We start from the raw sequence: 16,264 nt of genomic DNA, 5'->3' as shown, positions 1-16,264 counted from the left end.
GCTGCAGGGGGAGGTGATGCCAGGAATGAAAAGGTTTAGATATCCAACTGCTTCACATAAAGACCTGCAACCATGCTTCCTGTTTTTGGCTCCTTTTGCATCCTAACATTCTGAAGTTTCTAGTGTCTCCAATTCTTGAGCCTCTCTGGTGTATTTTATGTTAAAAACTGGCCTACCCTTTTAATCATTCAGCTTTCTCTGGACTGCTAAATCAGCTACCACTTAGCTATCTGCTTTCCAGCTTCCAAAATTTTGTTAACATCTCTTATCTGTTTTTATCTACTCTCCCTTTTTTTTTGGTTCCTTTAAAATATCCCTTTTCTAAATACACTTTATAAAGAACTGACGCCCTGACTGGTTTGGCTCAGTGGATAGAGCGTTGGCCTGCTGACCAAAGGCTCCCAGGTCTGATTCTAGCCAAGGGCACATGCCTGGGTTTCGGGCTCGATCCCCAGTGGGGGGCGTGCAGGAGGCAGCCAATCAATGATTCTCATCATTGATGTTTCTATTCCTCTCTCCCTCTCCCTTCCTCTCTGAAATAAACAAACAAATAAATGAACTGAGGCAGTGCCCACTTCCATAATCTTCCATATATAGTACAATAAGCTATGCATATATCTTTTTACCTCAGACACAAATTTCCTAAGGACATGAAGAATGTTCAACTAATCTTTTTATCTCTAGCAATAAAATAGTATCTGATATATAATAGGTAGCAGATGTCTGGTGAAGTGAACCAAACTGATTTGATATACAAAGAAGGTTCTTCTGAGAAAGTTCCAAGGTAATAAAAAAGAAAGGTGGTTATCAAATTATGGATGATTCTAAATGCAAATATAGGTCTTCTGATTTTATTATTCAACATGCTGTGAAACCACCAAAGATCTCGTAAGCTAAGAGGAAAAGCATAATGGTAAAAGTTGTGTTTTTAAAGTACTCATCTGGACCCAATATAATAAGGTAAAAGAGAGGATACCTACAAGTAAAATAAATAGGTTTTTATAGAACATTTAAATGATATCTACCACATACAGTGTCATTATGAAAATTACATGAGTTAGAATATATGAAAGTACTTTGTAAACTGCAAGGTGATAGATAAGTCTAATCTTTTTTTATTAAGGTATTATATGTGGATAAGTCTAATTTTTATTACTTCCATTATTGGAGGTATGAGACAATACTTTCTGAAAGAAAATGACTTAAAAACTGGATTTATAATCAAGGTATTTTGTTGTTCCACTTACTTATGCATGCATTGGTTGCTTCTTGTATGTGCCCTGACTTGGGATCGTACCTGCAACCTTGGCATATTGGGACAATGCTCTAACCAACTGAGCTACCTAGCCAGAAGGCATTTTGAAGAAAAATCTAACCACATGTAAATATGAGGGATAAGGAAAAAAGAAGGGTCAAAAGTTATGTTCAATCAGTGGAAAACAGAAAGAGAATCAAGAGTAGGCAATGGTCATTCGACTGCACCAGGATAAATCCTACCATCTAATAAAAGAGTGATATGCAAATTGACAGTCACTCCAACACACAAGATGGCTGCCCCATGTGGACACAAGATGGCCAGCAAGGGAGGACAGTTGTGGGTGATCAGGCCAGGAGGGGAGGGCAGTTGAGAGGGATCAGGCCTGCAAGGGAGGGTAGTTGGGGGCAATCAAGCCTGCAGGGGAGGGCAGTTAGGGGTGACCAAGCCAGCAGAGGAGTGAAGTTCGGGGCAACTGGCCTGCCTACTGGGATGGGGCCTAAACGGGCAGTCGGACATCCCTCGAGGGGTACTAGATTGAAGAGGGTGCAGTCTGGGCTGAGGGACACACACCCCCGTGCATGAATTTCATACACCGGGCGTCTATTATCTGTATAAAGGAATATAATCACAGAAGTATAATAAATTAAACAGCCTCTGTAACACCAAACATGATGGCTGATATATCACAAATTGCTAGCTTGCTTCCATTTGCTTTTTTTCTCTGAGGGAATCAAAGAACTGAACACATGTCACCATTTGACAAAGCAATTATCCTTACACCAAAGAGGCACTAGAGGTGACTGGATAATTCTCTTGAGCTATGCATTACTCTAATGAATTCCTTTGTCAGGAAACATTGTTTAGACCCATGGTCGACAAATTCGTTAGTCAACAGAGCCAAATATCAACAGTACAATGATTGAAATTTCTTTTGAGAGCCAAATTTTTTAAACTTAAACTTCTTCTAACGCCACTTCTTCAAAATAGACTCACCCAGGCCATGGTATTTTGTGGAAGAGCCACACTCAAGGGGCCAAAGAGCCGCATGTGGCACATGAGCTGAGGTTGCTGAACACTGATTTAGACCAAACAAGACAACACAAATTGCTCCCACATGTGGAAAGCTAGACAATCATTCAACCACTTTCCTGAGTGATAGTACTCAAACATTTGCTCTGGAAGAACTTAATTACATAGAGTTAAAATTCTGTCCATTTAAAATGAATGACTGCTTTAGCTAAATATTGATATATCTGATATATGAGAGAAAGGCAGGCAGTTTAATGGGTAAAGAGTACCATTGATGAGATGGCTTTTAGCTATGGATTCTTTTAGTGTTGATAAAAAAAACAACAAAAAAAACAAACCTGCATTACATAGTTTTTGGAGCTTAAAAAATTGAGTTTATACCTAAACTCAGCCCATTTGAAACAGCAATCCTGGATGTGATGCTGCCCATAAAAACCACTACATGAAGACTTCCTGTTTCAGTAAGTCACCTCAGAGACAACATTTACCATAAGCTTCATCAGACACAGCACTATTTCAAAGAACCAGCGTCTCAGTTCTCAGTCATACCAATAAAGGGACATACAGCCTCGGGTTCTCAGGTTTAGTTAGATCTCTAGCTGTCACATTATCTTGCCCTAAAGTGAAAGCAGTAGTTTATAAGTTACTACCTAGAATTTATAAAAATTAAAATCCAACCAAAGAACTTGAGGCAATTAATAGTTAAGTCTTTTTTTTTTTTTTAAATCCTCACCTGAGAATATTTTTTTTCCATTGATTTTTAAAGAGAGTGGGAATGGGGAGAGAGAGAGAGAAACATCAGTGTGAGAGAGACACACCGAATGGTGGCCTCCCGCACACCACGACCAGGGCCGGGGATTGAGCCTGCAACCAAGGCACATACCCTTGACCCGAATTGAATCCGGGACCCTTCAGTAATTGGGAAGCAGCTCCTCCTGAGGAACAGGTGAAAAGCTGTATAAGGATCACTGACACATACTCTTAATATCTAAAATCAAACTTTAATCCTCTTGTACAAATCATATGCCTTTAAAATAATTTTAACACTTATTTTTCTTTATTATTGAGGTATAACTAACATGAAGTGAAGTGCACAAACCTTAAATGCACCAGCTCAGTGAATTGTTACATATCCATACACATAACCATGTAACTATCTTGGGAGAGAACGTTTTCAGCACCCTAGAAAGTTTTCTTGTGCCTCTTCCCAATCAATAACCCTCATCCATCGCCACCCAAAGTAAACTATTTTGATTGTAATCACAAGAAATTAGTTTGGCCTATTTTAAATATCTACAAATGTAGGTAATTATATAATAAACCACTCTTTTGTGCCTGCCTTCTTTTGCTTAACATTACTTTTGTGATGTTTTCTTGCATGTATTAGAATAAAACCTCAGTTCCTGAACTTAATTCATTCCAAAGGCTGTTCGAGAAGTGATTTGTTTGAAAAACCAAATCATTTTTTTCCTATAAGGAATAATGTAAAGTGAAATAATTTGTTCCAGACCCGTTTTAACCTTTCTTATATACAGTATGTCTAATGTACTGTTTTTCTATAAATAACTTTTTCTATAAATAATTTGTTCCAGACCCGTTTTAACCTTTCTTATATACAGTATGTATAATGTACTGTTTTTCTATAAATAAACTATAAAAACAAAAAAATAAGATATAAATGAAAATTTAACAAGAAGGAAATGAAATGTACAGTAAAAAATGAAAATTTAATAAGCAGTAAAAAAAAAAAGCAAAAGATACATGAAAATATTCACAGCACAATATCCTGAAATGTTAACAGCAGTAAACTGACTCATATCTCGCATTTTCTCCTTCGTTGCCTGAGAGATGTGTGACAGGTATCAGCATGAAAGGGTTGTTGGGTCAAGAAGCAGAATTGTTTGAGTTGGAGAAAGGTTTGACTGAATTCCCCCAAGAGCCAAAGTCTCCTATAAGGAGTCTTCATAATAGGTCATAGCCTCAATGTTTATGAAAAGGAAAACACTTTAGCCTAAAAGGGAACCTCTTCATTCTTGAAGCTGAAGTCCAACTTCACAAAATCTTTCATTTTCTCTTCTTCATTCTCCTAGGAGGTGAATTATAAACAAACAGCCAATATACCCTCTTCCCAATTTCAAACTGGTTGATTTTGTCATTAGTCATCATCTCACTCATAAATTTATACTTTAAATAAAAAAATTCATTTCCACATACCCTGGACAGTGTTGCTCAATGGTTAAAGTGTCGTCCCCTGCACTTAAGGGTTACTGGTTCGATTCCAGGTCAGGGCACATACAAGTTCCATCCCCGATTAGGACATGTGCATGAAGCAACCTATCAATGTTTCTATCTCACATTGATGTGTCTTCCTCCTCCCTCCCTTAAAATCAATGAAAAACATATCCTCATGTGAGGTTTTAAAAAAAAAATCAATTTCCTTGTTTGGGAAAAAACATCTACATAATTTCTCCCTGAAATTTTAGCCCAATCCTAATGCTGGGATTTCCAGGAAAAAAAATGCATAGTATCAGTTGGAAAGCCTTTCTAAACAATATATATATACATACATACATACATACATACATACATATATGTATGTATGTATGTATGTATGTATATATCCTTGAAGATTAAATTTGGGTATTATTGCCTTATCAGGGGCAAGGTCTGAATTAAAACAAGACCTTACTCTCTTCTCAAGGTGTGGGGTTCCAGGGCCAGTAGCATCTATAGTACCTGAAAGTCTGATAGAAAGATAGCATTTAGGGCTCTAACTTTTAGGCCAACTAAATCAGAATCTTCATTTTATTGTTATCTGTATGCAGAGCTCCCTACATCAAAATATTGGTGGAAAATGTAAAAGCTTATATACACATAGGCATGAACCTTGCATAACAATTATAAACTGGCAATGACTATCCCATTCATAAATTCTTTGGTTCTTAAGAGAATTTTTAATTAAGAGAATTTCCCATAAAATTAAAAACCACTTGCTGTGAAAGACACCACTGCTTAATATAGCTACTGCTGTAGCTAGTGGAAGCCACGAACATAACCAAGTTCTTACCTAATCTGAGCTCTCCGAAGTTCCCACACCCTATCTTCTTGCCAACCCTGAAGTTGGGTCCCACCATAAGAACCCCAGAGGATGTTGAGGAGCCAGCCGGTCGGGAACAGTGTGCACTCCTTGGTGCCATGGGTTTAGTGGTACGTTGTCTTTCATCCTTCTCCCTACTAGGATGGTCCATTATCCTACACGGCAGAGTCTCTCCACAATGAATAGCCTCAGGCTGTATACCTCTCTTCAGTACAAAAGTATGTCCAAATGAACCGTAGTCAGAGAAACGTAGAAAGTTCTTTTGGCACCATATTTATGCTTCTAATGTATCTTTGAGGGATGAAAAACCATTGGATTCTTCTTGTAGGACATGTAGTCTGTAGGTCTTGAGCATAAAGAATATTTTGTAACCTAGGTAAAAATCAAGAAAACAGTTAAAATTAAACTTTAAAACAAATTGAGAAAGTTACCACAATGGATCTTACCTAAAAATGAGCCAAGTGGATAGTTTCCTGAACCTGGCTTTGGTTTTATATCTTCCAAGTTCAGCCATCTGGACTAGTTATTCATCAAGTAACATAAGCTCAGTAGGTGTTCACCATGGCAGCAAAGGGAACACACAAGCCTTTAATATAAAAGGCTCTCTTCTAATACTATACATATGACCCCAAAAAAGTTATTTGTTAGCTTTTTTATCACTAGCTAACAGAAAGATATGGGAGGGTTAAACCTAGTTAAATAAACTGAGGACAAAAGCTCTTTTAATTTGGACAGAACTTATTCAGAAATGAGGTTACTCATTCTCCCCCTCCTCCAACTCCACCGTTTATCAAGCACTGACAGCAATCACACAATTCAAGACAAGCTACTGAATGACAGAGACTTCTTCTATAAAGGAATTTTCAAAACCCTAGTAGTACTAAGCAGTCCCAGACTAAAACTTAGGAAAGTTCAACTTTTGGTCTAGTTTCACTGTGGACTAAGTATACAAAGACAAAGTACCTAAAACTAATCCTGTGCACAAATCCAAAGTGAAAATAAAGCTGAGAAACAAAGTTTAAACAAACCTCATCCCTGTGGGAATTCTCGACTAAGTTCAAAACAATGTATTCAGTGAGGTAATTTTGATGCTATTTTTTATAATCCACGTGAATATCCTTAACAAAAAAATATTCTTACCACTAAACACATAGTTATGCTTCACTTTCATTAAATAATTTGAAAGAAGAGCTGCATGGTTATGTATGCAATAAAGCAAATTTAGACAAAAAGATCAGGGTGATGAGATTAGGTCAGCAATTACTGCATTTCCTATATGAGTAACTTTATGAATTTATATTTTTCCTCATTCTTTTCATATTTTCAATTGTACCTAATATTCTCCAATTATCTTCATTTACCTAAAGTTCCTCAAATAATATTAGTAAAATGGAAATACAATTTAAGATCTTAGATAGTCCCATCTTAACTGGTGGGAGTATGTCTCTATGAGAAACTGTCACGCTATACTTTCTTCCCTTATACTATAAAATATTTTAAAGAGAGAAAAAGTATGTTAGCCTATCCAAAAAAAGTTGAGCATTCAACTAAATTCCCAAATTTTCATAAATTATCACTCACGTAATATTTTCATTTACAAAATATGGAAAACTACCTTGTTTGTTGCTCTTCATATCTTATTTGTGTTCACTGTACTTTTCTAACAAATGGAGGTTATTTTTATAATGTTTGTCATTAATTTTCTCCATTGCACTGAGATTTGTGAAACATTATGTGGAGAAATCACCCACAGCTCTCCTTTTCCATGTACATTTGTATGTATGCATTATAAAATCATAGCACTCAATGTTAGAAACCTGCAGAAAGCCAAAAAGTGCCTTCAGCTGGGAAAAAGATAATTTTAACACCTGCTTATAGACCAGAACAATAACTTTATTTCCCACAAATATGGCAAAAACTCAACATTTAGGATACTGACTTTCTGCCCTAGCTGGTTTGGCTCAGTGGATAGAGCATTGGCCTGTGGGCAAAAGGGACTGGGTTCAATTCCAGTCAAGGGTACATGCCTGGGTGGTGGGCTCAATCTCCAGTAGGGGACTTGCAGGAGGCAGCAAATCAATGATTCTCTCTCATCATTGATGTTTCCATCTCCCCTCCCTCTCCCTTCATCTCTGAAATAAATAAAAATACATTGAAATAAAAATCAATTTTCTAACCTATGCATGGGATATTAGTACATTCTAATCCACAGTTAACATTAAGTGCCCTGTCAGTTACCAATGATTGACACTATACTTTCCAACTGGAAGACAAAACAGGCTAGGTGCTTATGCACTAATGAAAGATAGTCAATACCACTTTATGGAGGATCCAAGATGGCAGCTTAGGTAAACACACCTAAACTGCTGCTGAGCACAACAATTTAAAAACTACAACTAAAAGACCAAATGTCTATCACTCAGAACCACGGGAAAGCTGGCTGAAAGTAAGCTCTACAACTAGACAGAGAAAGGAGCATTCAGGGCACACGCGCGTGCGATATGGATTGGCAGCGGATCCCAGCTAATGGAGGGCATTGCTTTCTTCAACCCTAAGAGAGACAAGCTCCCGATCTCTCTGAAATCAAGTTTCTGGAAAAAAGTTGGACTGTATGCCATCAGGTCGGAAAATGAGGGTGACTTGCTTGCAGAGCTGCGCGCAAGAATAATTGTTTGCTGTGCTGGGGCGCAAGACGCAGGGACGTGGTCAGAGAGGCAGAGATGGCTGACAGGCAGCCATCACTGTTGGCCACGCCCTAGCCTAGTGATGCCCTGAGACAGCCCCACACACCCAAGCTCCAAGCAGCGGCTTTTGCATATGAATGGCCTTCTCTATTGCAGTCTAACCTAGCAAACTTACAACCTGGTGCAGACAGCTCCAAAGCTTCCAAGCTCCAAGCAGGGAGGAAAGGACTGTGGTTCTCATTGTAGCTCCTACAGGGTGGCCTCAGACAGTAGCTGAACTGCATCCCATTGGAGATCCAGAAGCCAGTGTACCTAGTGCTCAGTGTGAGATACCAAATTTCAACTCCTCACATCCATTATTGACATTCAGGAGGAGGACTCAGTGAGCACCAAAGCCCCACTGAAACAAGGCCTGCACCATAAGCGAGTCTCCAGAGCAGCAGTTCTTCCATTATAGACACAGCGGGTCCTCACAGCCAATTGGCCTGGAGGTCAATTCCTCCCAGTGTACCAACAGCAATCAAGGCTTAACTAAACCAAGACTTTGCACTAAGCCCACAAAGGGGTGTACCAAGAGCAACAACCTTGGGTGATTGGGAAAGCAGAGCTACTGGTCCCTATAGGTCACCTACCACAAAAAGCCACTCCATCAACACAGGGAGGCAACCAAAATGTGGAGACACAGAAGCATATAACGAATGGGAGAGATGGAGGAAAGTAAACTACTGGGTGACACACAGTTCATAATCACATTTATAAGGTTACTCAAGAACCTTCTAAAAACTGCTGAGAAACTTGAAAAGACCTTCAAGGACCTTAATGAGAATACAGAAAAAAAAAAAAAAAAAAAAAAAAAAAAAAAAAAAAAAAAAGGGAAAAGGACCAGTCAGAAATTAAGCATATACTGTCTGAAATAAAGAATATACAGAAACTCAACTTTAGATCAACATACCCCAAGAGTCAAACCAAAGACCTGGAATATGAGGAAACAAAAAACACCCAACCAGAGAGGCAGAAAGAAAGAAGAATCCAAAAGTGTGAGGATAGTGTAAGGAGCCTCTGGGATGGCTTTAAGCATACCAACATCTGGATTCTTGGGATGCTAGAAGAAGAGAGAGAGAGAGGAGGGTATTGAAGGCCTATTGAAAAAAATAATAGGGGGGGGGGGGAATGAGGAACTTTTGTAATAATATGAACAATAAAGATTGATTTAAAAGGAAAAAAAAATAATAATAATGAGAGAAAACTTTCCCTACATGGTGAAAGAAATAGACTTATAAGTCCAGAAAGCGCACAGAACCCCAAACAGAGGAATCCAAAGAGGACCACACCAAGACACATCATAATTAAAATGCCAAGAGCAGCTGAAATCAGTTTGGCTCAGTGATAGAGCGTCGGTCTGCGGACTGAAAGGTCCCAGGCTCAATTCCAGTCAAGGGCATGTACATTGGTTGAGGGCACATCCCCGGTAGGGGGTATGCAGGAAGCAGCTGGTCGATGTTTCTCTCTCATCGACGTTTCTAGCTCTCTATTTCTCTCCCTTTCTCTCTGTAAAAAATCAATAAAATATATATTTAAAAATAAATTAAATAAATAATAAAATGCCAAGAGCAAAAGACAAAGAATCTTGAAAGCAGCAAGAGAAAAACAGTTACCTACAAGGGATTACCCGTACGACTGTCAGCTGATTTCTCAACAGAAACTATGCAGGCCAGAAGGGAGTGGCAAGAAATATTCAAAGTGATGAACAGCAAGAACCTACAACCAAAATTACTTTACCCAGCAAAGCTATCATTCAGAATTGAAGGTCTGATAAAGAGCTTCACATTCAAGAAAAAGCTAAAGTAGTTCATCATCACCAAACCAGAATTACATGAAATGCTGAAGGGTATTCTTTAAGAAGAGGAAGAAGAAGAAAAATACAAAGGTAAAAACTATGAACCACAAAAAGACATCAAATACATACCTACCAACAAGTGAATACAAAATCTGAAGAACAGAATGGACTGGTGAATATAATAGAATTGGGGACATAGAAAGAGAGTGGACTGACAATTCTCAGGGGGAAGGGGGTCTAAGGGGTGCAGGAAGAGATTGGACAAAAATCTTACACCTATGGATGAAGACAGTGGCAGGGGGTAAGGGCATGGGTGGGATGGGGAATCAGGTAGAGAGGAGCTATGGGGGGATAAAAAGAGGAACAACTGTAATAATCTGAACAATAAAGATTATATATAAAAAATAAAAATAAAAATAAATACCGTATTTTTCGGACCATAAGACGCACTTTTCCCCCCCAGAAGTGGGGGGGAAAAGTCCCTGCGTCTTATGGTCCAAATATAGCCTACACATATACTGTAAAAAAAAAGTTTTTTTACTTGCCCGGCTCTGTGTGGTCTCTGTGTGCTTGCCCGGCTCTAAAATGGTTCTAAATGCTGCTGTTTACTTTACAGGGTTGATTACATGTGTTTATGACTGTGATGTTGGGTTTTAATGCACATAAAATATTTTAGGACACTATTTGTTTCAGAATCTTTTTTTCTTCATTTCCCTTCTCTAAAAACTGGTGCGTCTTATGGTCCGGTACGTCTTATGGTCCGAAAAATACGGTACTACTTTATGTGGTGCCTCTGATTTAAGGAAAACTAACTGAACAACAGAAATTTTAACAATCCTATTTCTTTTCCTTTTTATAATGTTTTTATTTCCCTGGCCAGTGTGGCTCAGTTGGTTGGGCACAGTCCTATGCACCAAAAGGTTGCTGGTCTGAGTCCTGGTCAAGGCACATGCCAGAGTTGTGGGCTCAAACCCCAAAAGGGACTGTGTGGAAGGCAGCCAATTGATGTTCTGCTCTTATATCGATGTTTCTTTCTCTTAAAAAATCAGTTTAAAAAAATGTTTTTATCGATTTTAGAAAGCAAAGGGGAAGGCTAGGTACATCAATGAGAGAGAAACATTTTTTTAAAATATATATTTTATTGATTTCAGAGAGGAGGGGAGGGAGGGAGGGAGGGAGGGAGAGGGAGAGGGAGAGGGAGGGGGGGGAGAGAGAGAGAGAGAGAGAGAGAGAGAGAGAGAGAGAGAGAGAGAGAGAGAGAGAGAAACATCAGTGAGTCATTGGTTGGCTGCCTCTTGCACACACCCCACTAGGGATCGAGCCTGCAACCTGGGCATGTGGCCTCAATGGAATCGAATCCAGGATCCTTCAGTCCACAGTCCTTCAGTCCACTGAGCCAAACTGGCTAGGGAGGGAGGGAAACATTGATCAGTTGCCTCCTGCATGCCCTCTACTAGGGACTGAGCCACAACCCAGGCATGTGTCCTAACTATATATCTAACTAGTGACCTAGTTCATAAGCAGATGCTCAACCACTGAGCAACACCAGCTGGACTATATAATCCTATTCCTTTATCACCATCCACTGTTCAAAACTATTTTCTACTTTCCAATTATAAACTCTTTAGCTTATCATTTGAGTCCCTTCAATATCTACTCCTTACTTAAACCCATATGTTAAAAAGATAGTACAGAAGGAGAAACCAAGATGGCAGCATAAACACCTAATTGTAGCCTCGCACAACAATTTCAAAAATACAACTAAAAGACAAAACGAACATCATCCAGAACCACAGGAAAGCTGACTGACTGGAAACTCTACAACTAGAAAGATAGAGAAAACCACAAGGAAAATCAGAGGAGCTGTGAAAACCTGAGGTATGGAGATATGGGTACACGTGTGCAGAGAGGACAGAGCTGGAGAGGATGGGGTGGGTGAGTTCCTGGCTTGCAATCTCTAACAGGAAGGAGATAAAAGTTCTGGATTGCGCTCAACCCCAGTTCTGACTGCACTGAACCCCAGTTCCAGGCGAGACCCTGGGGACCCAGGCTCATATGGAGGGAATCTGGGCTGTAAGGCGGAAACACAGGGGAGCAGCGAAAGGCAGAGCTCTGGAGGTGCACACGTGAATGTGCACAGAGGACGGACTGTTGACTGTGCCACTGGATTGCCCTAGTGGGAAGGAGACAAAAGCTCAGGACTGTGCTGAATCCATTTCGAGTGAGAATATGAGAATCCAGATCCGTGGGGGGAGAGACTAGATTGTCTGGCAGTGGGCACCTTTCTCTCAGAGGTGCTTGCAGCGAGTACCTTTTTACTAGAGGCCGGGTGGGGCTGCTCAGCCTGGCCTGCACCCTCTCGCAATCCAGGACCCCGTGGGGGATGTTGGACTGCTGGTTTCAGCCTGATCCCCACAGGCCTGGCTGGTTTGTAGTAGTGCAAGAAGCGGCAGGCAGCCGGGGAGGAACCTGAGCCCGGGCCAAGCCGCTCCCACTCATCCAGGCCCCACTGCTCCTGTCGCCGCCACAGCCATCTCAGAGAAGGGTGAGGCTTGCACCAGGGCAGCTGCACTCACCAGCTGTGACCCCGTTAGTCAGCTGATCAGCACTCCCACTGTGGGAGTGCACTGACAACCAGAGGGAAGCTCCTGTGTTAAGCATCTGCCCCCTGTGGTCAGTGCGCATCATAGTGACCAGTCAAACAGTCGCCCAGTTGCTTAGGACTTTATATATATAGACTGATTTCAGAGAAGAAGGGATAGGGAGAGAACCACTAGTGATGAGAAAGAATCACTGATCAGCTGCCTCCTGCAAGCCCCTACTGGGATGGAGCTCACAACCTGGGCATGTACCCAGACCAGGAATCAAACTGTGACCCCCTGGTTCATAAGTTGATGCTCAACCACTGAGGCAAGATGGCTGGGCCATGTTGCAGTTGTTATCTCAAAACTATATAAAGACATCCCACTCTATATTAACCACAAGTGTATCTCTCTCTCTCTCTCTCTCTCTCTCTCTCTCTCTCTCTCTCTCTCTCTCTCTATATATATATATATATATATATATATATATATATATATATATATAAAAGCCAAACGACTGGAACAACCAGAATGACTGGAATGGGCAGGTGCTGTGACACCCACTGCAGCTGGCCAACAGGCCCAATGGGGGTGGTGCCGGTAGGCCAACCTCCTGCAGCCTCTCCCCACCAGCCAACTAGCCCCAATCAGCCGATCAGGGCAAGCCAGCTGGACCTCACCAGTGCACGAATTTGTGCACTGAGCCTCTAGTTTTATAATAAAAACCAATGCAGTTCCAACTTCACAATCTGCCAATAAAGGGAATCAGGCTGAAATCATTAACCGATAAATTACTACTATTTCAATGCACCTCCTCGGTAAAGAAGAAAGTTAGGATTATTTCAGAGCTCAAAGGTGGGGAAAACACACAGACTCACAAAAGGTTCAATGGTAAAGCAATGAATAGAGAATCTAGGAAAACAGTAACCTTTGATTATGCCTCAATTTCTTTATTGGTAAAATTAGAATGGCCACTAAGGAAAAATAACAAAATTGATTAAAGAGCCGAAACCGGTTTGGCTCAGTGGATAGAGCGTCAGCCTGCAGACTAAAGGGTCCCAGGTTCAATTCCTGTACATTGGTTAAGGGCATGTACATTGGTTGCGGGCATGTACATTGGTTGCGGGCACACCCACAGTGGGGGGTGTGCAAGAGGCAGCAGATCGATGTTTCCCTCTCATCGATATTTCTAACTCTCTATCCCTCTCTCTTCCTCTCTGTGAAAAATCGATAAAATGTCTTTTTTTAAAAATTGATTAAAGATATGGAGCAAACCACCAAGTGTTCTTTCCCCTCATGTCTGTTCTTCCTATAAACAGCTTCAAAGCAGGAGGAGGAACTATGTAGGTAAGGAAAATGAGTAGACAAAAGATAACCATAACCTGTAGAGGGCCCTTTCCATATCCATACAGAGGGCTAAGGAGTTTCTACTATTCTTGCACCTCTACGGCAAATAAACAATCTTGAGAACTTGAATTAATATTAGTTTGTATGACAATTTATATTTATTAAGATTGCAGACAGACCCAGAAATTTCTCCTTTCCTTCCTATAATTCCATACTGAATTCAAAAGAATCCATTAAGTTTCTAGGTCTATATGCATAGCAGTAGTCTACTGCTGGCAAACAGTCCCTAACTGAAAACCCAGTGAAAACTCTACATTTAAAGATGTCTGAAAGTAGATGAGGAAATAACCTCCCATCACCTCAAAGGAGAAAGAACCGCTAACTCTGTATTTAATACCGTTACACCAAAAGAAGAGTTATACATATTGGTTTCACTTTGAAATAGTAAAAGCAATGAGTAAAAAGGATGTTTCTTCTTTAAAGGCAAAAAAGGCACAATGGAAAAAAAAAAAAAAGAAAGAAAGAAATTGTAAGCCCACTACAAAGAAGCAAGCAAACAAAAAACCCACCCAAAAGTCCATATTTCAGCATTGCTTTGTGAAGCATTAATTAAAACCAACCCTTCTGTAGGAGCTTGCTCAGAAGTAAAACATGTGTATACCCACAAGATTCCCATGAGCCAGAGCCAAACTCAATGATCAAGACAGTGTACACATTAATTTTGTACATTTGGCTGCATAAAAGTCCAGTGTCTAAAGAAATACTTTATAATTCTGGAACAGAAAAATTACGTTACTTAAAAGATAATTGGGTTTCACGTGCCCCTTTCCTTTTCACCACACTTGTTAATAATCCTATATATGATAATAAAAAGGTAATATGCAAATTGACCCTAACCACAAAACAACCAGAATGATCTCTGGACCAGTCACTATGAGGTGCACTGACCACCTCTTGGTCCCTTCCCCTGGCCATCAGGCATCAATCACCCAATGGCAAACAGAGAACTGGGGGTGGGTGGCAGGGGGAGAACAAGGCCAGCTGCAGGCAGCTGAAGAAGATGGCCCTGATCGCAGGCCAGGCCTAGGCATCGTACCTGCACACAAATTTCGAGTGCTGGGCCTCTAGTCATAAATAATTTTTATCAGTTACATAAACTTTTTACTCTTAAAGTGAAATACCTGGTATTTACAGAATTTCTAGGGGAAAATGTGACATTACACTAGAAAAATGAAAAACTTCCTTTTAATGAATATTCAAAAAATAGAATCATTAGTATATTAATCTTCAGATTAATCATTTTCTCTTCCCCAACTATCACTCATACCTGCCTAACCTTTATACTCTTTTCCATAATTAGCCTTTACCTTGTTCCATCTCCTATCTACTCATTGTAAGCCATAATTCTGTCTAACCAAATACTTCTAAAAAATGTACATTTGGGTAAATATGTCAAACTGTACCTATGCATAGATGTGAATATATTTAAGTTTAATCTCTTATTAGTTTAATAATTAAGACATTATTTCTTGAATAGAGAATTTACTAAATTGGAGTTTAAACTGCCTTCCTCTCTGAGATTAATAAAAATATATTAAAAACAACTTAGTTTAATGGTCCTAGCCAAGTCTATAAAAGAAATGAGCTATAAATACTGAAAAGGAAGAGATAATAATTTTAGAGTATCTTCTCACAGATGGACTCTTAGGCATCGAAACACAAGACATTAAATGAATTTAACCTCCTTCCCCTTTATTTTGTTAATCCTCACCCAAGGATATTTTTCCATTGATTTTTAGAGTGAGTGGAAGGGAGAGGGAGAGACAGAAACATCGATTTGAAAGAGACACATCAATTGGTTGCCTCTCCCATGTGTCCAATTAGGGGCAGGGGTTGAGCCTGCAACAGAAGTATGTGCCTCCCCACCTGAATCAAACTTGGGACCCCTTCAGTCCATGTGCCATAACTCTAACCACTGAGCCAAACCATCTAAGGCTGAATTTAACCTTTTTAATGATCAAGGACTACCAAAGTAAATTCCTTTGAAAAATTATGTAATTTAGCTCTAATGACTGTGTAATTCTAAATGTTACTATACTAAATGGCCCTAGACAATTAGATTTTTATAGTAGTTTTTAGACTATTATTTTTTTTCTTATATATCAAAATATCTCTTCTTATAGCTGGTGTGTTCAGCTCCAGCAGCACCTTCCTTCTCTGGTTCCTTATAATCTGCTTCTTTGACTTCCTATGAGCTATAAGCAAACTAAGTAAAGTCAGGTGACAATAAAGTCAGGTAAGACTATGCTCCTGGAAGCTCCAGAAGTATACTCTTAAGTATAAAAGTCTTAGGACTCAGACTTTAAAATACAAACTTCCTAATTTACACTTGAGTTTGCAGTTGTATATATAGATATTTGAAGTTTCTAG

The 16,264-nt window shown here is 39.7% G+C and overlaps 1 protein-coding gene across 7 annotated transcripts in view; it reads right to left on the bottom strand.

Annotated features, from left to right (window-relative positions):
• Nucleotides 1-16,264, bottom strand: part of CSNK1G1 (casein kinase 1 gamma 1) — a 120,348-nt gene that overhangs the window by 84,685 nt on the left and 19,399 nt on the right. For all 7 annotated transcript variants that reach the window (XR_014795297.1, XM_084887430.1, XM_084887433.1 and 4 more), the window contains exon 2: nucleotides 5,355-5,756. Coding sequence is in view for 6 of the 7 variants with exons in the window: in XM_084887430.1 (XP_084743556.1) it covers nucleotides 5,355-5,535 (181 nt within the window). In the remaining variant the exon portion in view is untranslated. The remainder of the gene's footprint in view (nucleotides 1-5,354; nucleotides 5,757-16,264) is intronic.

This window comes from Pipistrellus hanaki (genome assembly GCF_964339955.1).
Source record: "Pipistrellus hanaki genome assembly, chromosome: 1".
Taxonomy (NCBI): Eukaryota; Metazoa; Chordata; class Mammalia; order Chiroptera; family Vespertilionidae; genus Pipistrellus; species Pipistrellus hanaki.
The sequence above is the reverse complement of the archived record's forward strand: the minus strand, read 5'-3'. Positions and strand labels throughout refer to the sequence as shown.